This window comes from Vidua chalybeata, chromosome 1 (genome assembly GCF_026979565.1).
Source record: "Vidua chalybeata isolate OUT-0048 chromosome 1, bVidCha1 merged haplotype, whole genome shotgun sequence".
Taxonomy (NCBI): domain Eukaryota; kingdom Metazoa; phylum Chordata; class Aves; order Passeriformes; family Viduidae; genus Vidua; species Vidua chalybeata.
The window spans coordinates 43,954,829-43,979,657 of record NC_071530.1 but is presented as its reverse complement, the minus strand read 5'-3'; the positions used below and the strand labels follow the sequence as shown (position 1 = coordinate 43,979,657).

The 24,829-nt window shown below is 38.0% G+C and overlaps 1 protein-coding gene across 4 annotated transcripts; it reads left to right on the top strand.

Moving 5' to 3' along the window:
* On the top strand, positions 1-23,057 carry TOPBP1 (DNA topoisomerase II binding protein 1). Of its 4 annotated transcripts, XM_053953744.1 has the most exons (27): positions 4-194; positions 752-886; positions 1,441-1,584; positions 2,099-2,280; positions 2,401-2,594; positions 3,400-3,579; positions 4,507-4,676; positions 5,199-5,362; positions 6,272-6,519; positions 6,809-7,128; positions 7,948-8,120; positions 9,126-9,337; positions 9,887-10,176; positions 11,485-11,658; positions 12,567-12,676; positions 13,733-13,856; positions 14,238-14,390; positions 14,888-14,996; positions 15,599-15,791; positions 16,615-16,841; positions 17,921-18,084; positions 19,027-19,141; positions 19,655-19,818; positions 20,714-20,854; positions 21,769-21,858; positions 22,311-22,472; positions 22,819-23,057. In XM_053953744.1, exons 1-27 carry the CDS (start codon positions 114-116, stop codon positions 22,960-22,962), a joined length of 4,563 nt encoding a protein of 1,520 aa, XP_053809719.1. In that variant the 5' UTR covers positions 4-113; the 3' UTR covers positions 22,963-23,057. The 4 variants fall into 4 exon arrangements, 3 of the variants coding, with proteins under 3 accessions (XP_053809734.1, XP_053809726.1, XP_053809719.1); XM_053953751.1 differs by lacking the exons at positions 15,599-15,791; positions 16,615-16,841 and having other exon boundaries at positions 2-194; XM_053953759.1 differs by lacking the exons at positions 21,769-21,858; positions 22,311-22,472; positions 22,819-23,057 and having other exon boundaries at positions 1-194; positions 19,655-19,822; positions 20,718-20,796.
* The last annotated feature ends 1,772 nt before the right edge of the window (positions 23,058-24,829 follow it).

The following is a 24,829-nucleotide window of genomic DNA, read 5'->3' as shown; positions in this document are numbered from 1 at the left end:
CGGCGTGTGCTGGGCCCGTGGCCCGGCGGGGACAGGGACACAGGGGCGAGAGGGCTTCTGGGCTGCGGCGGGAATGTCAGGGCGCTCACTGGGTTTTGCTTCTTAGTTGAAGGATGAGAAATAGTAAGGACCCGTTTTTTGTGAAGTTCATAAAGTCTTCCGGGAGCTCGGAGTATTTTTCTAAAGCTCTTGAGGTAAGTGGGTCTGGTCACCTGGGTGAACTTGGGGAACTGGCATGTGATTTCTGTGTTGGAGTTTGCTGCGTGTGCCATACAATAAGCTAACTTACACCTGGAAATCTGCTTCTATAGCGGGGTGTCTAGTGTGTAATGAAGCTTGTTGAACAAGAACAGTTTTATTGGAGAACCTCATGAAATAGCTTCAATTTCAAAACCTGGTCACATGTAGGGAAGGGACATGTAGCCTGGAAGGCCTGGATGGAAGTCACTCATCTAAGCACAGAGTTTGGAAGGACACTCTGGATTGTTTTACACCTTGGGAGGTTAGTGGTAGCCAAAGGCACCATATGGCAGCATCAGGTCCTGAAGGCTTCTGTGCCAAATATTTAAGTCAGAATATTGTGATGAAGAGGTGTTTTAGCCCTTTCTTCTGCCACTATGTGTTTGTTTGCATAGTAGCTTTGTTGTGAGCTGTTTCAAGGACGTGCACTTGTGTAGTTTGCACAGGATTGCTTCTTTATTAATTATTTGCTAATTAAATAAATGTTTTTGTATGCATCATTTACCTGCAGTCTATAAAAGAATTCCAGTCAGAAGAACATCTCCAGATTCTTGAAGAAGAAACAGTACTCCATATAAAAGAAAATGATAAATCACTTTACATTTGTGATCCTTTCAGTGGCGTGGGTTTCAGTCATCTCAAAAAGGTATGTCACCCAGCAACTTACTTTGAGCTCTATTCTTTCCTTTGTAGAAGCACTCATATATCCATACTTGTATCCTGCATGTTCTCTCCTGCACTGAGTGTAGCAGTGTGAGCTTCATCCTGTATTTAGGATGCAGGATGAAGGAAGCAAAGCATAATGATTATTTTTAAACATTTGGAAAAGTAAACGGGTATGGTCAGTTCTGATTCTGCTGGAGTCCCTGAGCTGGGACTCTATTTATCTCCTGGTAAATATGATTTGGTTTGATCTGCAAGGAATTGTCTAGTGGACAGAGATAGGCTAGCTGGAATTCTTTGGCCATAGCCATAGCATCAGTTGCTTTTACTGAGGCCAGAAGATCTCAAGGATTGTACAGAAAATCCAGAACTGAAAGCTAAACCAAAACTGTCAGCTACCTGGAGGTGCTAGAGGAGAAGGTGGAGGACAGACCAAGAGCCCTGCCTTCTTCAGAATTCAGGAAGAAGGAAAGCTTTCCTGATGCCAATGTACTCTCTGCTTATTTTCTTTGTGTTTTTCCTGTTATTTTATTGCAGCTTGGGTGTAGGATTGTTGGACCACAGGTAGTTCTGTACTGCATGCAGTCGCAGCGGTGTGTCCCGAGAGCCGAGTATCCCGTGTACAACATGACCATGGCTGATGTCACAGTGTCCTGTACCAGCCTGGAGAAGGATGTGAGGGTAAGACCTTCCCAAGGATGGAGTGTTCTGCTGGTTATCATTGATATTTGCTTTGCATTGTTCATTAGTAAGGCAGCAGTCAGGGCATATGTGTGTCATTGTGCCTGTGTCTAGATCCATCAAGTCTCCTGTAGCTTGTAGACTATGTGTAGTTTATTCACATATTAATACACCTCAAATTTGATTATGTATGTTTACTTTATATTTATTCTGATACCTTTTTTCTAATACTACCTAAAACGGCAGCCATCTGCAAAATTTTGCTCATAGACTGTAATTATCATGTTTTTATTTAGGATATATATTATGTTCAGCTTATCATAAATGCAAATAAAGTGGAAATTACAGTTACCTTTTTATGACTTCCATATATATCTAGTTAGTATTTTTTTGAGCAGTTTTTAGGGGAAATTGTGGACAATTGAAATCCACGTTTTGGTGCAAGGTGAACACGACTGCCACATAGGTTCTTATTTCCCCTGATTATTTTCTCTATTTTTTTTTCCCCATCTAGGAAGAAGTTCATAAATATGTGCAAATGATGGGTGGATGTGTATACAGAGATCTCAACGTGTCAGTAACTCATCTTATAGCGGGAGAAGTTGGCAGCAAGAAATACTTGGTAGCTGCTTCCCTGAAGAAACCTATTTTGCTTCCCTCTTGGGTTAAGACATTGTGGGATAAATCTCAGCAAGGGTATGAAGAAAACAAAACTGATTTATTTTTGGGTAATAGTAATTCTTATGTACACACTAATTTCTTTTCATAGTTGATTTTATTTGCAAAATGACTGCTTTCTCTCTTTCATTCCTGTAGCATAATGAGGTACACTGATGTTGACATGGAAGACTACGCCTGTCCTGTGTTCCTTGGCTGCACAATTTGTGTCACTGGCTTAAGCAGCTCTGACAGGAAAGAAGTGCAGCGCCTCACTGCTGAGCACGGTGGGCAGTACACGGGACAGCTCAAGATGAATGAATGCACTCACCTCATAGTTCAAGAGCCAAAAGGTAAAACTGACAGAATAAATGTGGTTTTCAGTCCTGGAGTTGAAGTAGTGTGAAGGTGTGTAAGCACAGGAGCTTGAAATGCCTCTGTGTCTGCTACAGTGTTGCTCTTACTACTTCTATCTAGGGAATCACTGTTGATGGAAAGAGTAACACAGGGCACCTTTGCTTTGGTGTAAAGACATGAGAAAGAGAACAAAAGAGGAAAAAAATACAGAGATATAGATGGCATTTAAAGAAAGGAAAAGGGAGAATCCTAGAGGGAATAAAGAAAAGAAAAACTTTTGGGGAGACCAGGATAGGACTTTATTTGTACTGTGATTGAAATTGTGTTGTGGACTGATGTTTTTTAACTGATTATTCTTCGTGCCTTCCAAATTCCCTACTAAGGTAAAATGAAAGCTCCTTTTCCTTTCTCTTGGGAAGATTGAAAGGATTTTAGTTTTATTGTGAGAAGAAAGGAAGGGTTTTCTTTTTTGCCTTGATTTCCCTCTCTTTGCTGACAGTGAAATATGCTGGGACTTTTTCCCCTTTTGTGTGCTTGAAAGCTTTAAAGCCTTTTTTTCCTTTTTTGTTTCTTTAATGCCTTGTCGTACCATGGGTTAGCCATCCGTGAGATTTTTCTTCTCTAACTTTAATTGCAGAATAATTAGCTTATCAACAGTCTATTATAACATAATTTGTCCATTAAAATCAGTTATTTGAATTTCTAAATTTTCTTAATGTCCAGCCATCTTTCAGCAATCACTGTTTGATGCTTTAATCTTTTAATGATTGTGACTATTTTTATTTTGGTTTCATCTCGAAGGTCAGAAGTATGAATGTGCCAAAAAGTGGAATGTGCACTGTGTGTCTGTGCAGTGGTTTTCTGACAGCATCAAGAAAGGCTTCTGTCAGGATGAGACGATGTATAAAATAGAGGCTGGATCAAAACTGAGTAATGCACCCAGTACATCAACACCTACAAATGACACCAGCAAGCCTCCCAGTACGTAAGATATTTTAAAGTGTATTTCAATAATGTAGGAAACATTTGTATTAAGGAGGAAGAAATATTTTGAGATTAGTAAGTTGCTTGCTTTTTTATATAAATAGTGGTTTGATAGTTTGGGTTCTAGATTCAGCTTAAACTTAAAACATAACAGATTGCTTTTATGCACATTGAATATTCCAGCATGCATAGACTTAAAGTGTGTGGATGATTGTTAAAAAAGTAAACTTGAATTAGGTGTACGATTGTCTGCTTGGGAACCAGTGGTGTATATCTGTAAGTCCTACAAAAGCACAATTGTTCATACACTTAAGTTTAAAACAAGTGTTTATAATGAGTTTAATCTCACAACAGTCTTAGGGGTGGGGGGGAAACAAATAAGTTTTTATTAATCTTTTTCTATTTAATTTTTCTTCATACACTTGCTTTTATTTATTCCATGCTATTAACAGAAGGACAGTTAAAAGTATTTTGTAAGCACACATGGTAGCCTAAAAGATACAGCCAGTTTTATAGTGCATCCACCTGATGCTGACTTCTCTTAAATTAGAGATGGTTTCTCTACAATAAAGAGTCCTGTTTAATTTTAAAAGTATTTCTACTAGATATCCACAAAACTGGAATAACAGCTTTGAAAACGAATCTCATTGGCTGCTGTGTCATAGGTGTCATCACCTAGGAAATAAATAGAAAGTGTATCAGCAGTCTTTCTAGTAAGATGATGCTCAATCTGTGTGTAAAGAAACCCCTTGATTTAGCTAAGGTTTTACTTACCTAGTATTTTTATTTTTTCAAGCTTAACATTTCCTTACAGCACCACAAAATTGTAAGTGGTAAGTTTGTATTTCCTTTAGTGAAGCAGTGGAGAGAGCTGAGCCAAATCTAATGCCTCCTTTTTAATTTTTTTTTTTTTTTTATTTAAAGATCATGCCTTTTCGGATGTCAGCCACATTTCCAATATCAATTTGAGTGGTGTTAATGAAACTGCATGTAGTTCAGCTACAAGCAGCAGACTGGATCCTGTTTCTGATGAGCTGGAAAACTTGGACATAAGTTCTTTTCAAGCTGCTGAAGATTTGTTAGATGGGTGTCGAGTATGTTTAACAGTGTATACTTTGAAATGTTCAGTTTTTACAATGCAAAAGGAGCTATGTTGAAGCACTGGCACTTTTTCCATGGTCAGCAACAAATACCAGATTTATTTTCTGTCCATGTGCTTGTTTGTGTGTGTGTGTCTGCATATCTGTGTGAGTATAATTATATTAAAATATAATAGAAGTATAAAAGTTTATATTTGTAGGCATCTGTATTTAAACATTAGAGTGAATGGGTTCTAGAATAAGTGTGTGGGTTTATTTGGGTTTGTTTTTTTTTTTTATTATTGTTTATGCAATTTCAGGGGTTCATTCCATTAGTAAACATTGAAACTTTGCTAGATTAATTTGCAAAGCTAAATTAATCTTTTAAATGCTTAACTTTTTTTTGCTGCTTCTCAGAAGCTGCAGCACTACTTTCTGTGTTGTGCAGCAGTTGAAACAAATTATACCAAAACATTCTACTTTTTTTTTTTTTTTTACATTTTTAAGGCTTTATTTGTTGCTCTGTTCTCTTTGTAGATCTATCTTTCTGGCTTCAGTGGCAGGAAGTTGGACAAGATGAGAAGGCTTATTAATTGCGGTGGTGGCGTTCGATTTAATCAACTTAATGAAGATGTTACTCATGTCATTGTGGGGGAAAATAATGATGAGCTGAAACACTTTTTGGACAAGACAGCTCACAGGTTATGATAACTGTGTTGCTTAAGGTGTAGTTATGCCTTGTTTTCTTTCTCCCGCCACTTCTGGGGTCCCCAGCACAGAAAATGCATCAGAATGTTGGAGTGAGTTCAGAGGAGGGCCACCAAGATGGTGAGAGGGATGAAGCACCTCTCCTGCCAAAACAGGCTGAGAGGATTAGTTTGAGAAGGATTTGGGGTGACCTAATTGTGGCCTTCCAGTACCTGAAGGGAGCCTACAAGGGAAGTGGAGAGGAACTTTTGGGAAGGACATATAGAGACAGGACAGGGGGGAGTAGCCTTAAACTGAAAGAGGGGAGGTTTAGTTTAGATATTAGAAAGAAATTCTTTACTGTGAGGGTGGTGAGGCTTCTCTGGTTGCTCAGAGAAGCTATGGTGCCCCATCCCTTTAAGTGTCCAAGGCCAGGTTGGAGCAACGTAGTCTAGTCAAAGGTGTCCCCTGCTCATGGCAGGGGGGTTTGGATCTAGATGATCTTTAAGTTTCCTTCCAAACCATTGTATGATTCTTTGGAATCACATATTGATTTGAAAATATTAAGTAGTTCTTGAGTTAAATGAGAAGACTTATAGCTAGTAGTAATAAGTATGTCCACATGTGCTTTTCAGTACAATATCTTGAGTAACCATGGGTCACCTCAAAGAGGAGAAAAGCAAGTATTCTTATTGGTGAAAAGAGGTGTTAATGTGTATGTATTAGTGCATTGAGGAGGAAGAACTTGGCAATGCAGCAGTGGCAGATATAATTTATGTTACAGAAAATAGTTATGAAATGCTCTGTTCTCAGACTGAAAGAATTCAGGGATTAGAGTTACAGGCTTTGTATGTGTGTGTATATACTGTGTTTTTTGGTCTGAAACCTGCTTTGACTTGTTTCTATAACGTTTTATTTTATAGGCCTCATATAGTGACAGCAAAGTGGTTGCTGGAATCATTTGGTAAAGGTTGTCTGTGTCCAGTGGAACACTATATCCCTCTAAACTACCAGCTGTTAGAGAATCCAATTTTAGAACAACCTGGAATGAAGTCAATTTTTCCCAAAAAAAACAGTCTCTTGAAGAAAGATGCTGTGAACATTATGAAGCACCAGCAAACTGCAGAAGATGACTTCCTCTCTCAATATGTTAATAACTGTTCTACACTAGGTATGTTCTAGGTTCAGCATACTGTAGAAAGTTTAACTGCTCATAATTAGCATTGAGCTTGCAGAATTTCCTTATTAAATTTACATTCACATCTAGGAAGTTAACTTCTACTCTGTGTTTCAAAATTCAAATTTAAATAGGCCCATATAGAACAGTTTTAAACTAAAACTTGGCTGAAAACAGCACGATCCTGTAATTTCATCATGAAACTGTTTTGGGTTGTCTTTGATGTTCTTGTCAAACAATTACTACACTTGGTTCTTTTTTTTTTTTTTCTTTAACCTTTCAGATGACGTTGAAAAACAAACATCCAGAACCTTCAGTGATGTTACTAACTTGACTGCCCAAAGAGAGAATCAACCTTCTGTCTGTAATGGGTTTTTGGCAGAGTCTTCTGCAGTGGCTGAAGGAGGCTTATTTTTCAGGAAGCGATTTCTTCTTCTGGGTTTTGGTGAAGAGGATGAGTCCTGCATTACAGATATTATAAAGGAGAATGCTGGGGAAGTTCTGCCACTGCAAAGCAGAACCATTGCAGACTATGCTGTGGTACCTTTATTAGGGTGCGCCGTGAAGGCAACTGTTGGTGACGTCGTCACAAATACATGGCTGGTAAGGGAGTTAACACTTTTTCAATTCCCAAATAAACAGGTGTCTGTATTAGAAATTTGTCTTGTCAGAATGGAGTTATTAATGGCTTAAATATAAAGAAGATACTGAGCTATTAGCCTAATTTCATTTGAAATGTGCTAAACAAAAGCCTTCATTAAAGCCTCTGCATCTGAAGGGTGTCTTATCTGTTTCACTTCGTTTTCCATAAGACCGTTAAATAGAACTGCATTGTCATGACCCAGGCTTATATGAGGTCTGACAGAATTCTGTCTAAATGAACTGTAGAAGGAGCTAATTGACTAATGATTTGATATTTTTGTTTGTTTCAAACAAATGGTGCCCTATTTGCTTAATGGACTAATAATGATTTGATATTTTTGTTTGTTTCATGCTTTTTATGGCTTTTTTTTTTAATTTGTGGCAGAAGAGCAAGTCTTTATAGCTTCAAAGAATATTAACCATATAGACCACCTGCTGTTAGTAACTTTCAGTAGTAGGTAACTTCCTGTGAAGTATGTCTAGACCTCTCAGATCGATTACTGAACTGGAGACCTCCAGTTTTATGGGCACCTGTAGGGTTGGAACTTCAGTAACTGAAAAGTTCTGAATAATGCTTCAGTATGTCAACCTTGACAAAATAGACGTGGTCTAATAAAAGTTTGTCCGATCCAATGGGAAATAATTTGTCTCAGGTGTGATAATGGAAACATGATTGCTCATTGTTAAGTCCATAAATGCTGTTGTAGAGTTGCTGAAATCTTGTTGGCTTTGTTACTATTTGGCTTGATTGACATTTTTTTTTCTTTCACTTTCTTGAAGATAACATGTGTGGAACAGCAGGCTCTTTTAGATCTCCGATCCAATCCACTTTTCACACCAGTCTTGGTAATGGAAGGAGCTACCCCTCTGGAAGATTGTGTTCTTTCTTTTAGCCAGTTCACAGGTGCAGAGAGGGACTCTCTTGTTTATCTGGCAGAACTGCTGGGAGCCAGGTACTTCTCCTGTCACAGTTTCTCCTTGTTCTTCAAGAGCCAATATGCTGCCGTTAGCATTTAATTTCTTCTGTACAAATATTGAGTTAAAGCTCTTTTGAGTTCCATTGATTTACAAAACCTGGTGCTGAAGCAATGAGATGTCATTATGTAGGTCATGAATTTTGCTCTCTTTTAAGGAAATATGGTCAGTACTCACACTGTCTAATTTCTACCAGAATATGCTCATTTTCTTTTTTCTCATTAACTGAGTCTCAGCAAGTTTTTATTCTATTCTTGAACCAATCAATGAAAGTCAAGTTTTCAGATGTGGCTTTCCAAGTTGCTTTTTGGTTGTCTAGGAAAGGACCACTTCAGTACTATCTGACTCAGCCTCATAAGCATGGTGAACCCCATTCAGTATCCCAGCTCCTAAGAAATGATACTCTATTTGCTTAGAGTTCACCAAAATCTTTGAAAAACTTAAATAAAAGCATGTTTAGTCATGACATGGCAAAATAGTGTAGCTTAGAGTAAGTATCATTTGATGTGATTTGTAGCCTGTTCTTTGCTGATGAGTTCTCAATCCTGTCATCTTTTTGCAAGATTGTGTCTTTGATGATAAGAGAAAAACTGTAATATAAAGAAAACAGTTGTTCATTTGGAAGTGAGGCTTATTGACTCCGGAAGGGAAGCAAGCCTTTTCATCTTGCTGAAGAATGTTAGGCCCAGCGTATGATTTGAAAATGGGGTATTGCTGGAATGTGAGAAATAGTGTTTTCAGTGCTGGTAGAAGCGAAACATTACTGTGGAACATTTTTTGGTTGTTGTTTTGGGGTTTTTTTGGGAGGTATTTTTGGCTTTTTTTCTTTGCTGCAGGTTAGGCTGTAAAATGCAAAGTGGGTTGCCTTAAATATCTACTTGTATTGGTTCTTTTTCTGTTGTGAGAATACAATTTATAATAGTATAAATGTGCCCTAGATTAATGTTTACGACTAAATTAATGTTTTATCAACCTAATTGCAGAGTCCAAGAATTCTTTGTGCGGAAAGCCAGTGTGAAAAAAGGAATGTTTGCCAGCACCCATCTTGTGGTGAGAGAACCGAATGGCTCCAAGTACGAAGCTGCAAAGAAGTGGAATTTGCCAGCAGTCACTGTAGCTTGGCTTTTGCAGTCTGCAAGGACAGGAAAGAGGGCAGATGAAAGCAAGTTCTTAGTTGAAAATGCAGAGGATGAAGGTTGGTTCTTAGCAAGCTAGGGGATATCATTGTGTCATTGTACTGTTTGTTTACGATAAAGAAGGCTGATGTGATAAAATTTTCTTTCCTAACACCTTCACAGTATTAGAGCTAAAGGATATTCTTCCAAATATAAAGATAAAATTGCAGATTGGTTTGAGTTTGAAGAGACCTTAAAGGTCATGTAGTTACAACCCCTTGCCATGGACAGGGACTCTTTCCATTAGACCATGCTGTTGAGTTGTGATTACAGAAATGATATTGTGTGTTTGCTGCAAATCTGGTGGAGCCAGTGGGCTCTTGTAGTTATCAGTCAGTTGGGATTGAAGCTCACTGTCTCAACTTTGTCCTTTTCGGCATGTGTGCCGTTCTGTAGCTTGCATGGGAATTGATGAGAGATCCATCTTAGGACTTCAGACTTGTTAGTCTGCAATAATTTGATGCCCCTCTCTTCAGTTCTTCATGGTTGCTGTTTAAATAAGAGTGTGTGGGGTCTGTGTTTAAATAGAAAACCAGTTTACTTGTTTGTTTTCTTTGTTTCTTTTAAAGATATGGAGAGTTTCATTACTCAGCTTAGCAAGACACCAGCAACTGTTAAATCTTCTGATTCAGAACACCCTATTCATCTTCTTGAGGCTGGGAAAAAAGGACCTGTGACCCCCCTTGATATCAACAAGTTTCAGAGTAAAGCCTTCCAAGCTGTAATCTCTCATCATACTGGGAAGACAACTCCTGTTGCACAAAGGGGACCAGTTCAGAAAGAACCATCTTTAAATCTTGACACCCCATCAAAGTTTCTTTCTGAAGACAAGTTCTTCAAGCCTTCTTTTGATGTAAAGGTAATTTTTGCAAACTTTTTAGTCTGTGTGGCCAGTACTGTTTGATGTGCATAAACTTTAAACAGCACTTAGAAACTTGTGCTTTTACCCATTTTTATGTGGTTCATACACAGACTTTCCCTTTTGAACAAAGCCAGGAAAACTGGCTCATTTATTTATATAGTTTAGTTAATGGCCTGTGGACTAAATTTTTTTAATAGTAAGTGTTGTAATGTCCTTAGCAAAGCTCCTTTGTACTTATTGCACCGTATGCTTGTGTGTCCTACACCTCAGACAATATCCAGTCTGTGTTCTTTGCATCTAGAGACTGATAAATTTGACAATGCACCTTGGAATTGCTCCATGTATTTGTAAACAAGTGTTTGCATTTTCTGATGAAATACTACTTTGATGGCATGTTTTAATTTAATAGCTTTAGAGCAATTACAAATCTATTATTGCAAGCTGAAAGATGCTTGGGGTTTTGGGTTCAGTGTCTTATTCTGAAGGCCACATTAGGCTAGAAAATGCAGCAAAAAAAAAACCACCCTGACACTTAGGGAATATCTGCAGTGGAAGAGCTCCAGAATGACTCCGGTATGCTTTGGAAGGCTTCAGATTTGTTTTTAAATTTCAAGGCCTTAACTTATAGATCAGTGCATTGAATTCCTGCAGAGTTGTTACGTTTCTTGGGGGGTTGTTTGTGGGTTGTCTGCTGTGGCAGGTTTTTCTGTATTTTTTTTTTTTAATCCCTCTGCTCACAGTAGGACAAAACCTGTTGCAAACATAGAAGAATCTGGTGTTCTCTTTAGCTAGTTCTGCTTCATGAAGTGAAGGCTCTGATAATTTTCAAAAGCAAGATACTTTAGACCAAACTTTCTCTTTTTATATAAAAAAGGACAGTGTGAAATGGTATTTTGAAGGTGCAGAGAGAATCACATACTCACATGCAACTCTTATGGGGCAAGGTGCAAGTACATTAAAGTAGTTGGTTGAGGTTAGGAGTACCTGGGTTTGGTCACTGGCTTTTCCATTGAGGGCGGTTCTCAGTGATTAACTCAGTGTTTGTCAGAACTCTCAGTGTTTTCAGTGAACAGAGAGATTAATAAACTGTTGTCTTCTCGTTTTGCTTCTGCAAACTCTAAGATTGGGTTTGCCTTGTACAGCTCTTGTGCAACGGTTCTACAGTTGCACTTGGTAGCTGTAGTTTGCTCTCCTGGTTTAGGAGTATAAAGTCCTACTGTATTTGTAGAACTTGTACTTGAGTGAGAATTTTGTAAGGTGTTCATTAAAGTCAGTCAGTTTCTTTTTTTTTTTTTTTTTTCGTAGGATGCTCTGGAAGCTCTGGCAACTCCTATAGGTCCTGAAAAAAGAACCAGGAAACTGAGCACACCTCTCTCTGAAGTCATCGGCAGAAACTTGAAACTGGCACTGGCAAGCAGCACAACTCATGCAGTAGCTCTTACTGCCAGCCCTCAGTTGGCTGCTCCACAGCCAGAAGTGGTAGGATATTTGGGGGTTTAGTTCTTGGAGCATAGGTTTAACTAAGAAAAAGCTTTATCTTTTGTGATTTAAGTTACAAAGGAATTTATGAATTGTTGTTTGTCATCTTTTTGAATACAAATTCATATGATTATGTGTTCTTCAATGACAGTTAAAGGAGTGTAAGATAGAGGAATTTCCTTGTGGAAGGCAAAGAATTTTAAAATCTTTTTCTACTGTCTGCACTACTGTCTTGAATATTAAGCAGTTGCTAAGTAACATGGCATATAAATATGTACCAATTTAAACTCTGTAGTATTGGAATGATACCACACTTAAGAAATTCTCAGGTTCCAGCTGAACAGGGTTAGACATTTTGTTTTGGACGAAAGTTCAGAGTTCTTTATTAATGCATGTGTCTTCTTTTCCTGCCTTCCTCTGTGCTTAATAGGAGAAGAAAAGTGAGAGAAAACAAAAAGGTGTAGGAGGAAAGGGAGGATTTATGTATTGCTTGCCATGTTAATGCACTGTTTACTGTTGGAGAGGCGAGAAAGCTAATGACCTCTGGAAAGGGAAGGCTGCTACTTCTTGTTTTGTAGCTCCTTAGTCTTACTTCTCCCACTCCTCTATGGTGAAATACTTAGTAGCATCAGGTTTGACAATTCCTTAATTTCAGTGTTCAGCCTGTGATGAAAGGAGTAGAGAGACTGGCTGAATTCTTTGTCTTGGCACTCCTAGTGCATTGTATGTTACTAGTGCTGGGTTTTGAGCGTGGGTAGGGGAGCATCACAGAGGAAGTGTGTTTATCTTACCTTTGTTGCCACTGTATATTTTACTATATGCTTCACTAAATATTAAAGTAGTTTTGTTATTGATACAGAAGCCTTCTAATCATGACTCTCCTGTTTTTATCCCTGCTGCTTGACCAGGAAGAAGAGCCCAAGCCTCTAGCTGATGCTGTTATATATGTTAGTAAAAAACTTAGTAAGAGGCAAAGGGAGCTGAATGCAGTAGCAGCCTCACTTGGAGCAGACTACAGGTATCAGCCAATACAGTGCCTTCTGAGCTTTTGCACTGATGTGAATTCTAATAACTTTGAGTCTTTGCATCTTATTATGCCTTTTCCTACAGCTAAATGTTAGATTTCACCATCCTAAACAATATTACGAGTCATCCACTTCTAGTGTGAAATAAAGCCATTTTTCCCTGCCATATCTCCAGTCCCTGTGTTCTTTGTAAATCCATCCCAGAAACACTGTTTGTTCAGAAGTCTTCTTGAATTGCAGATTTTTTTTTCTCCTTTGGTTTGAAGAAATCTAGCTTTTGGATGGTTTAACATTTTCTTTGTATTTTATGTTTTGAGTCTAATGTGAATTTATGTATGTTTCTCCCTGTCTCAAAACAAATTATTTTCTAGATTGTAAGCACGGCTGAGTCAGTGTTCTTAGAAAAGCTTAGGAAAAATAGGTTATCATGAAGAGAAATGACAAATTAACATTTCTGATTTAAGACAGAATTCTGCTTCCACTAAATCTGATGTATGTGTTTTGTTACTGACTTATATAAGTGTTATTCATGGTGTAAAGGAGATTACCCTTATGTTTGGTAGTACCTTAGAAATGCTGAAGGTACTTAGATTAGATACAAAATACTTGTTTCTATCAGTTCAAAAAGTAACAGTCCTCATTTTTGTTTATTTTGAGCTGCAAGAATCAGTATTTCACTTGCAGTTCAATATTTGGACAACAAAAGAAAAAGCTTTTGTCCTGGATCACACATTCTTTTCAGAAACTGTTTTAAAATTCCACTTGCATAAAACAAAAAAAAAAACATAAAGCAAAACCCCTATTTTCCATATGTTTATCCTATTTAATTTTATTTTCTTCAGGAATGCTTTCAAAACACGTTGAAGTTGTGCTATCATGAAACTGAATGCTGTCTTTTCTGTCAAAGAAAGTGGGCTCATTGTTTATTGAGGCATAACAAAATAGGCAAAACTACTTTAACTTGAATAAGAGGAAAATTTTTGAGCTGGATTTATGATACTTTTTGATAGAAATTCCATCTTCAAATTGTATCTTGTTGTCTTTTCCAGATGGTGCTTTGATGAAACAGTGACACACTTCATCTATAAGGGAGGACAGAATGATAACAATAAGGAGTACAAATCTGTTAAAGAACGGGGTATACATATTGTTTCAGAACATTGGCTTTTAGAGGTATGAAGCTTGTTTTGTTCCCTGTTGAAAAGTAAAGGGAAATGAAGGCTTAAAACCAGTTATATAGCAGTAGGTTTTCTGTATGCATTTATACTGAAAATGTATAAGGACTGATGTTTTGCATCCTGCTTTTAATTAATAAATTGAGTGATCTCTTTTCACTGATGTACATTTACATTGTTCTCCATAAGGAGAAGATAAATTCTCTTCCACTGAGCACTTCTGCTATGTTTTTCCCAGAATGGCAACCACATTTTTTCCCCTTGTGTGAAGTACTTCTTTTGACAGTGTTTTTGTTGTACTTCTCTTATGTTTAGGTATGAAGTTTCTTCTATCTCCATCAGTTCCTCATCTTTCTCTTATTAACTGATGTTATTACAGAGTGCCCGAGAATGTAAACGGCTTCCTGAATCTCTCTTTCCTCACACTTACAATCCCAAAATGAGCTTGGACATCAGTGCAACGCAAGACATCAGGCTCTCCTCCTCCTACAGTAAACCGCTTTCAACTGGAAAACCAACAGAGGAAAATGAGGTATGATATGTGATAGGAATGCATGTTCCATGAAGTGATTTGAATTCAGTTAATAGTTATATTAACATAGTAATAAAAATATTGATACTAATTTAGCAATGTCCTCAATCAAGTTTAGCTAGTCATTGATAGTAGCTATTGCAGATGTTCTGTACGGTTTTTCTGCATTTGTAATATTCATCTTCTAGGGTGATGGAGGAAAACACAGGCATTTCAGCATTTGCTTTCCAAATTTGAATATATAGATATTTTTTCTTTTAGGTAATGAGATCCAAGGTGTGAACTAACTTTAGTAGACATTAAGACTGCAGAGTAGGAGTTGTCACCCATGCTACTGTTCACTGTTCTACTGTCATTGCAATAGCAGAAAGGTTAGATTTACTCTAAGGCAAGATTAATGATCTTCAGAATTTATACAAGTGTCAGACATGGTTAAAAAGCAGAAAGAAAAAAAAAAACAGGTATTTGAGAAATCTACTTGTCTTCATTGGCTTTAGATTATTCCAGTGGATGAAGATGATGCTGAAGATAATGTAACTACTGACCAAATAAAGGAAACAGTCACTGTAGGGGAAGAACAAATTGTAGCAAGTGAATCCAAAGGAGGTAAGTGTAAATCGCTGTTTTCAGAATATTTATGGACTATCAAACTATCAATATGAGCCTTTGCAGTTCCAGGTGCTGAATGATAAGATCTGGAAACTTTAGGTAGCATATTAATACACTGATCAAGTACAGCTAGCTTTTATTGCTGCTGGATGCCAGCAAAGGGTTTTCCTCTCTCTTTTGAAGATCTTGACAGCCCACAAGAAAATCATGACCAGTCATTGGAAGATACTTAATTGCCAGTTCTTTGTTTTTAAAACACTGAAGTTCATCCTTAATGTAACAGGCCTTTGTTTTGGAGTATATATTATGTAATTAAATGTGTTATTGTGGATCTAAATTAGATTGTATGAGGAGATTCAGAAGTGAACCAAATGGAGATCTCTCCTTTTGTCTAAGAATAGGTGACTTAGGGTATATGTAGTTTTCCTTGCTATTCTTGCCCAAGTACTTTTCCTCTTTTTAATGTATAGTCTTTGTCCTGGTGGAGGAGGGAGGTTGACTGGAAATTCAGTTTTCACTGAAATAGTGAGCAGTTCTTCACTTTTCACTTGTGTCAGTATAAGAGTTGTGATATTATGAGTTTTGTTTCTTCTCTTAAGCTTTAACCCAAGCACTAGAAATGAGGGAGAACTTCCAAAGGCAGCTTCAGGAGCTCATGTCTGCCACGTCACTAGTGAAACCACAAGGGCAGAGAGGATCCCTTTCAAGGAGCAGCTTTGATGGCTCTCCAGCCACTCCTGATAGCACACGGTCTGTGCGAAATAGCCGCAGTAGGGTCTTGGAAGCTCTAAGGTATTGATTTGTATTTAAATGTATCTTGTTTTGTTCTTGCATGTATTTAGACATTCATTGAAATTTGAATAGATCTCCAAGGTTTTCAGATATATTGTCTGTTTCTACTGATGTTGTTCCTGTTGTACAGGAGTTGCTTCTCCTGCAATTCAGAATCTTTAACTGGATGTGCTAGGTAAAGTCAGAATATTGTCTTAATCCATAGTGGGTATCTTTTTCTTTTTATAAAAACCAGAGTAGTATGATTGATTTTAATGTTCAAGTTTTGAACTGGCTTATTTTCTTTCTCTTCAGATTCCTTAGTGTTCTTATAGATTTTGAAGAAAGTGTGTATGAATGCTTACATAGGGCATTAAAGAGTAGTAGGCATTACTGCAAAGCACCTCTGTGAATGTTTCTTCTCTTTTTATTTTTCTTTTCTCTCCAAATGGAGAATAGCATTTGAACTCCATCAATACTGCTATGGAGTAAGACAGTAATGGAACCCTTGCAAAATTATTCATTTAGCTTGGTGCCTATTAGCAAATAAATAGGCTTAATAAAGAGTAAGGTATGCTGATCTTAAAATAACTTATTAATATCCACATAATAAAAAATATCTACTGGTATTTTGGGTGCCTGTTTTCAGCCATGCTGACACTTAGATTCATAAAGCCAGGGTGCTAAAATAGCTTCTATACTGAAACTTTCCCCTTTCCCAGCCATAATTTCTAATAATGAGGCAACTTGGGTGCTGCAGTTGATGTGATCATTACCACATTGCCTCCTAGAATGGAAGTCTTCTGTAAAATGAGTCTGTAAGGTGTCTTGGTTTTTCCCTTAGGCAGTCCCGCCAGGCACTGGCAGATATAAATACAGAGCCATCCCAGAGTGAGCAGATCATTTGGGATGATCCTACTGCGAGGGAAGAGAGAGCAAGACTTGTCAGCAACCTTCAGTGGCCTAATAGTCCTTCTCAGTACCTTGAGCAAGGTCAGAGTAACACCAATAAGAACGTGGATGAGTCTGCCCTCAAAGGATCTGTACCTGATGCAGAGATGGCTGGTATAGGTAAAATTACAAATGCAATATCCTTGTTCTGTGCAACAGCATCCATTTGGTCTTTGGGACTTCTAAAACACAGTAGTATTTCAGTTCTACTTACAAAAAAAGTGAGCATGGTTGGCATTTCTGAAAGGCCAGAAATACAATTTCTTATCTTTGAGCTCCATTATGTGTTGCTGTTTTTTAAAGAGAAGCTTTCCCATTCATTTGTGGTTAAACACCAAGACAGCATTTTTCTGAAAATAGACTGCTGTGGTTCCAAAAAAAGCCAACTTGAAAGACTTCAAAAAATTTTCCAAGTTGTTTTGGTTTCTTTGGTTTTTTTTTCAACTACAGCTGGTTTCCAGATAACCCCTCAGGTAAGTATAGTGGAATTCTAATGGAAATACCATGCGCAAAATCTATTCTATTGTAGTGGAAATATTTATAGGTGAAAACTTGGGGTACAAGATTAACTCACAGACCCAAAAAAACAAAATGTATCAAGTTGCTGATGGATATGCTTGGGTTAGGATTCGGTAAAGATACTTTATTTATGTTCCCTGCTCTTGAAGTCTAAAGTCTGTTGCTAGGAATAAGGAAGCAACATCCTTTTCTTCCAAAACCAGATGTTTTTTTCATCTGTTTTGCTTTCTTTCTGTTCTGAGATAGCAGAATCCTTTATTTCTCTCTCCCTGCTGTCACCAACTCCTTCCCTCACTCTACTTGCAGAGTCTCTGTGGCAGCAGTCTCCCTGAAAACTGACCTTATCCTAGAGGAGGTTGAAGAAAATTAGATAATTCCATTCAGCTGGTTTTTGTTTCAACTAGATCAGTATGGTTTAGCCAAAGAAATCAGATCATTTGAGGTTTTCGGGTATTTTTTTTTTAAAGCAAGGCATTCAGGGACATGATTGCAATATTGCTGTTGGTGGTTTGTGGTATAAAGAAGAGCATCTTTATGAAAGGCAGGTGTAATATAAACTGTACATGTTGTGTACAACAATCTGTGGAAGTGGGGAATTTTTATTTTTATTATATCTTTTACTTTATATATAATTGTATTCTGCCAAAGGCAAGTCATGCAACACCACTTTACTTTCACAGCTGTTCCTGAGGCTGGGCATGAAGATGTGACTGAAAGTCTGAAGATTCCCATATGTAGAGATCCCCAAACGCCAATTAAGGATAACTTGATCCCTACTCCACAGGCCCCCAGCATTGCATTCCCCCTGGCCAACCCTCCTGTGGCACCAGAGCCCAAAGAAAAGGTTTGTCAAATGGAAAAATATTTATGATGATTACTGTTCTGAGAGATGCAGTTATACTTAAAGAAATTTTGGATTTGATGATAAATATAAAATGTGCAGATCTGGATTTAAAATCTTGAGGTGGATTACTTTTGTGCAGTTCTATTCTCATTTTTTCTATTATTTTCAATACTCCCCCTTCCTTTGAAATTTTTAACAAATAATGTTTGCTCAAAAAAATCAAGCTTGTTTGTTTAGACAAATGAAGTTTTTTGTCCCATTAGTTAGTGCTGGAATGCTAAGGCAGGCTTTGGAGTGAATAATTACTCTGTGTACTACTTGGAACTCCTCCAGCCGTGTTAAGATGACAGAAAAAAATAGGCCTTTGTTTCTTTGGTGGTATCTGGAATTTTATGTTTAGGTACAAATGGGAAATTATTTTTCTGTCAAAACCTGGTTGGAAATTCTGTTTTATTTTGAACTTGGAAAGGGAAAGGAAAATGAGCTTGTAGTCTCACCTGCAGTGTGTCACTTGATGCTCAAATTTCAGCAGCTCTGTGTCTTCAGAGGTATAACGTGTCATGTTAGTGGAAAGGCCCGCAAAGAAGATGGTATTCTGACTTGACAGAAAGTGAATGAATGAGGCAGTGTGATAGATCAATGCTGATTTCTTCATGTGTTCAACCTGGCATTCCATGGATGTGAATGAAAGATTACTTGTTATGACAGATTAGTTCAGCTGTGCCCTGAAGAAAGGGGGAACCAAGAGGATGTTCAAGAAGGAGCCTAAGGATAATATGATAAGATCCAAGCTTTTTGTCAAGTGACTGACAGGTTTGATTCTCCTTTTCCCAGCTAAAAAAAACTTAATATATGAATAACCCAGAGTATTTGGCAGAGAAATAGTCAGCTGTCAACCTAATCGTTCTGCCTTATTTTCAAAATCTGTTACTGTATTTCTAGGTTGTTACTGAAGATGAGAAAGCTGATGAAGAAACAGAAAAACTTCGTAAATTTCAGCTGTCTTCACTTAATCCTCAAGAAAGATTTGATTACTGTCATCTGATTGAGAAATTAGGTACCAGATATTTGTGAAATGCAAAGAATAGTATGTGTTTGCTCAGCTGTGGCTTGTTGAGGAGAAGAAAGGTCTTCTGTTAGTGACTCATCAGATTTGAGGTCTCAAATGTATGGCTTTCTGTGCTTGTGAGCAATTCTTTGAATATAGTGTTATTATTGTGCGAGCAATCAGTTTTGCCATAAAACAGCAATGGTTTTGTCTTCTGATAGTTTTCTTTTAGCTGTCTTTACAACAACCTCATTCTTTACTGTTGGGAGTGCCCAGGATGGGCTCTCTACTGGTGTCTCTCATTCCTGTCTGTGTTGCTGTGGCATTTTACAGAGCCATTCTTTCCTGGCTGCTTCTTCCTCTGTAGCAGCTTCTGCCCATGTCATTTCAATGACAATACTCTCCATGTAAATTTGAGCCGAGTTTTTGTCCAAATTCAAATAATTCTCACTTTGAGTTGATCCTTTCTGTGTGCAGCATGACACTTAGATAACTTGAATCCAATTCATTCCTCAATTCAAGGTGGAATAGTACTTGAGAAACAGTACTTTGATCCGAGTTGCACACACATTGTTGTGGGACATCCTCTTCGAAATGAGAAATTCTTGGCTTCGATGGCAGCTGGAAAGTGGGTGCTTCATCGTTCCTACCTGGAGGCGTGTAGAGGAGCTGGCTGCTTTGTTCAGGCATGTCACCCTAGCACTAGGACATGAGTGTGTTTGACTTTTTTGCATTTATTTTTGTTTTGAACTACTAGGGAAAGACAACTTCACAAAATCAATTGCTAGTTTAGGGTGCCCAAGCCATGGGAGTTTTAGAGAATCCAAAATATGAGAGGTTTTTGGCCAGCTTTGTCTGAAAACTAGCCCTGCACCAAACTCCCGATATAAGATAAATGAAATACCTATGCTTTTTATATTTGTTTCTTGAAATTGAGTCTTTTAATACTTTTTGGTAATTTCTCACTGTTATCAGCTAAATTTACATGGCTCTTGTTAAACCAGGAATAAAATCTTGATTCTTTCAATAAATGAACATATATTATTTTTAAATAATTTGATTTTGTAACCATGTATGTAAATATTTTTGAACTCTACCTCTTCTGATGCCTTCCTAATTGTTAATTTTGCACTTCTCCTGGGTCAGACAGTTCTTTTACATTGACCAGGCTAACTTTAATGCCTGTAGACTGCTTCATATCCTATATGCATTAAAACTAACTTTAATTGTTTTGGAAGACACTGTGGAAATATAATCAGTGGTATCCAGTGTAGTGAGATGCTTTGTCCTGCTGTTGAATTCTGTTGTAGATGTAACTGCAAGAGGAATCAGGTTGTGTGCAAGACTTGATGTCACAGAAAACATGAGTTAATTTAGATAAATGTGTGCAATTCAGAGCCATAGCTCTAATTTTACATAGAACTGTTTTGGCTAGATATAATCCATATATATATAGCTAGAATGAGATGGGATTTGTTTCAGGGGGTTTTATTTTCTATTTGGTGTGGGTTTTTAAAATCTATATTTCTGCTGATAAAGTTGGCAGGACTGCTTTGTAATTCAAGCATATGATTGTTTCAGGAAGAAGACTATGAGTGGGGAAGTAACTCCATACTTAATGTTTTATCTGGAATCAATGTAAACCAGAGGAAGCTAGCACTGGCAGCCATGAGGTGGAGGAAAAAAATTCATAAAGGGAAGCAAGAAACGGGTGTTGTTGAGGTATATAAACACTCCTGTAATGTAAGCTGTACAGTGTGGATGGACAGGACAGGGATTGTCACCAAGAAACTAAAAACTTCACTGTCAGGGGAAGGTAACCTGTCTTGTTATCAAGAACAAAGTGTCTTGGCTTGATATATTCTAGTTAAGTAATTTTGGTTTTTTTAATAGTTTCTGTGATGGTATATTAAAAGTCTTAGTCTCCTTTGAACCAGTGTTCATGTTTTGCAAGGCTGCAATGTGGCTACTTATGTATGTAAATGTCCCTCAGCCAGGAAGATTATGTTTATTCTTCAGAGCTCTGACTGGAGAGCTAACCTAACTCAGCTCTGTTAGGAAACCAAAACTGGTTATTGGTTTCATATTCTTTCAATGAGATTTTTGGAAGAGACTTGAACTCCCCAAAGCCTTTCAACTCCTCTCAAATAAGGCACTACAGTTGAGGATTCATTGAAAGATGATGTTTCAGTTATGTCAGGAAAAATCTGGTGTTTGTTTTACAGTAACCTTTTTAAAAGGAATGCTTGTAACAAATCCCCCACACCCTTTGCCTATGTGGAAACCACACTGAGTGTTCCTAGGAGGCAGCCAGTTGGCCCTCTGTGCTGTTACTGTAACCAAGTACATCCTGGGGGAACAGGGGAAGATGTTTCCAAGTTACTGAGGGTTTTTTAAATAAATTTTTCACAGTGTCTGGTGTTTTGGAAAGCGCACTCTCTGCAAGGGTCTTTCCTTAGAGGGGGCTGGTAGCTGTATGTTCTGTGGATTTTTTTTCTGGCATGCTTAAAGGCAAAACTAGGTAATTGCAAGTCTTCATCTAATGGATATTCTCAAAAGGGATAAATTATAGACCCATTAAATCTTTGTACTTTTTCAGTACCAGCATACTTTTGACTGAATTGTCATTTATCTAGGGAGCTTTCAGTGGCTGGAAAGTGATCCTGAATGTTGATCAAACCAAGGAAGCAGGATTCAGGCGCCTTCTTCAGTCAGGAGGAGCAAAAGTATGTAGTTGTTTGAAAAAAAATAATGAAATACATATAGGTTTGTTTAATTATTTTTTTCTTTCTGTTTAACTCTGTGCTGGGCATTTTTCATGTGAGTAAAAGGTCTTAATGAACAAAATTGCTTATACAGGGTAGCTGAGACATGGTCAAAGGGTGGGAGGAAAAAGCTTTGTCATCTTCACTTTGCAAGTGGTCAGGCAGAGCAGCTTATCTGAGGTTACACAAATCAGTACTGCTGGTGGGAACTGAGGATAGAATTTCTGTACCCTGCTCTGATGGGAAGAATCACCCTTTGGACAGGTATGTGATGGTACAGAATGCAGCTGTAAATACTATTTGATTTCCCACTGGTTTCTGTTAGTTTGATGAGTGAAAGTAAAGGTCATGGACAGTGTTTGTCTTGGGGAATAAACACAACTAAACTTTTGTGGGTCGTGTTTTGTCTATAGGTCTTCTCTGGCTATTCTGCATCTCTGTTTAAAGAAGCAACTCACCTCTTTGCCGACTTCAGTAAGCTGAAGCCAGATGACTCCAGGGTGAACGTGGCAGAGGCAGCAGCCCAGGGAGTGAACTGCCTCAAACCTGAGTACATCGCTGACTACCTCATCCAGGTGGGCACACCCCGGGCTCCCCACCTGCCACACTGCCCCAGCCCCCTGCAGGGGACGGCTTCTCTACCAGTCATGGGCCTCCTTTGCCAGGAATTGTGGCCACAAGGTGCCTGTGCTCAGGGCTTTGATCTGTGGCTTCAAATTTATGCTCTAACATGACTTGTTCTGGTGCTGGCAATGGGATCTCTTGCAGGCTAGGGAGCTGCTCGCAAAATGTATTTAAAATGTAGCTGTATAATGTTTGTTTTGTTGTTTCAGTTTTAGACAACTAATGAGCTGTTGCTGTTATCTCAGAAGCTGCTCTTCTTGAGCTGACCCATTCTTTTTTTTTCTTTCTGTACTGAAGGATCCACCTCCCCCTATGGAGTCTTATTGCCTGCCAGAAGCTGAGTCTTACCTTCAGAATAATTCAGATCTTGGAATTGGATCATCCCAGAAAAGAAAAGCACTGGGAGAAATGAGCAGAGTCAAGCGATCCAGAATACACTAAGCATATTCTCTGTTTTTAATTTGTACATTTTAAAATTCATATTTATATTTTTTCATTCTTGCCCAAAAAATTAAAGCTTTGAGTTTCACTTCTAACTTGTCCTGAGATTAAAATAAATTTGCAGTAATACTTATAGGAAAGATTGCTTTGGCTACCAGTAGCATCTAAAAATATAGCAAAAATTAATCCAAAACATACTTTAACATGTCCAAACTATTCCATCACTAGACTAGTGGTTTTGTCTGTGGACACAGTTGTATAATAATAATAATTTAGAAATAATTTGTAAAATGTTTATCACATCTTTTATCTGTGTGTTGTGGTGAAAATACCACTTGGTGAGAATTCCATTGCATTTCCCTTATAGTAACAGACTTAGATTTTTACATTATTTTTGATCTTTTGGTATTTTGTATTGGAAGGGAAGAGAGAAACAGGACAAAAAGAACTGGCTTGTAAATTTTTGTATTAATAGAGGGTGTAAGAAATTATTTCTATAGATTACAGGTGCTGTAGCTGCCTTTCTGAATGCTAATGAATCTGTTCAGCAACTGTAGAAACAATTCTGTTACCCAAGAGCTGAAGTTTGTCTTGACCATGTTCCCTATTTGAGTCTGTGACAGGATCCAGAGTCAGACAAAGACTTCAGTTTCTGGCAGCTGGAAATGTTCTTAGTCAGACAACCAGAATACTTGACTAAGTCTTTGACCTTTTCAGTAACAGTGGGTCTGGGTCTTCATTTATGGAACTTAACATATGTGAGTGCATTGTGTTAGTCTGGGCAAAAGTGCTCTCATGGAACCTGAAGAACTGTATTTAAGCACCTGGGATTACTACAGTCAGTTTGAACAGAAGAGCACAGCATCCAGTTACACAGGACCAGTGGAGTTGTCTGGAAGAATACATGTAACACTGAAGTCTATTTAATTTACTTCTTTTTTGTTTTGAAGGCCAAGGTGTATTTTATGTTTATTTTCTAGCTGCTGAATATTCTTTTCTAGAAAGGGTTTGCATTGGTATTTGTTGCAGATCCAAGACTGAGCTACAAGCATTTAAGCCCTGTGCAACCTGGAGACTCACTCTGAGCTGGGTAGAACAAACCTTTTGCTGCTTGGGGAAGGGACAAGGCACCTGAGCTGTGGGGTCTCCAGGTGAGAGAAAACAGGAAATCAGCTTGTCTTTATGTGCAAGGCTGTACTTTGTGTTTCTGATTTCCTACTTTAGTGCAGCAGATCTTTTGTCAGTGAGCTCTGCAACCTGCCATCAGGATGACCTGAAGGAATTGTCAGAAGGGATTTAGAATGAATGTGAGGGATTTGATTCTTTTAAAGAAGTGAAATCTGTGCCCCTATCACTGGGGTCTTGGCTGTGACAAGACTGCAATGTTGAGCTGCAGTGACTGCAGTCTTATCACCTGCTTTTGGTTTTTTTTTTTAATAACAGCGTGATGCCTTTTGGTATATGTGGGCATCAAACATCTCCAAATTGTTCCAAGTCCACATACTGAAAATAATGCTGCTCTTAGTGCCTTACATCACATTTTGAATTAACTTTAACTTTGAATTAACTGTGTATTTCACTGTTCTACCTCTGAAGTGCTGCTTTTCGTTGCAGGCATTTGAAATGGGTGTGAGTACTACTAGGCAAGAGTTAAGGTTCCTGTGACTTTTTCTTCCCCGTCCCCAGAAGCTGCTGTGGAAGGGCAGTGTTGGTATTCTCACTTTATAGATAAAAACCCATTCCCTTACCCACTTAACTTAAGCTTTAAATGAAGTCTTGGAGCCACACAGTTCCTGCAGCTGCTGTGAATCCTGGGGCAGGGCAGAAGGGAGGGCAGCTAAATCAGGCACATACCAACCCACAGTGA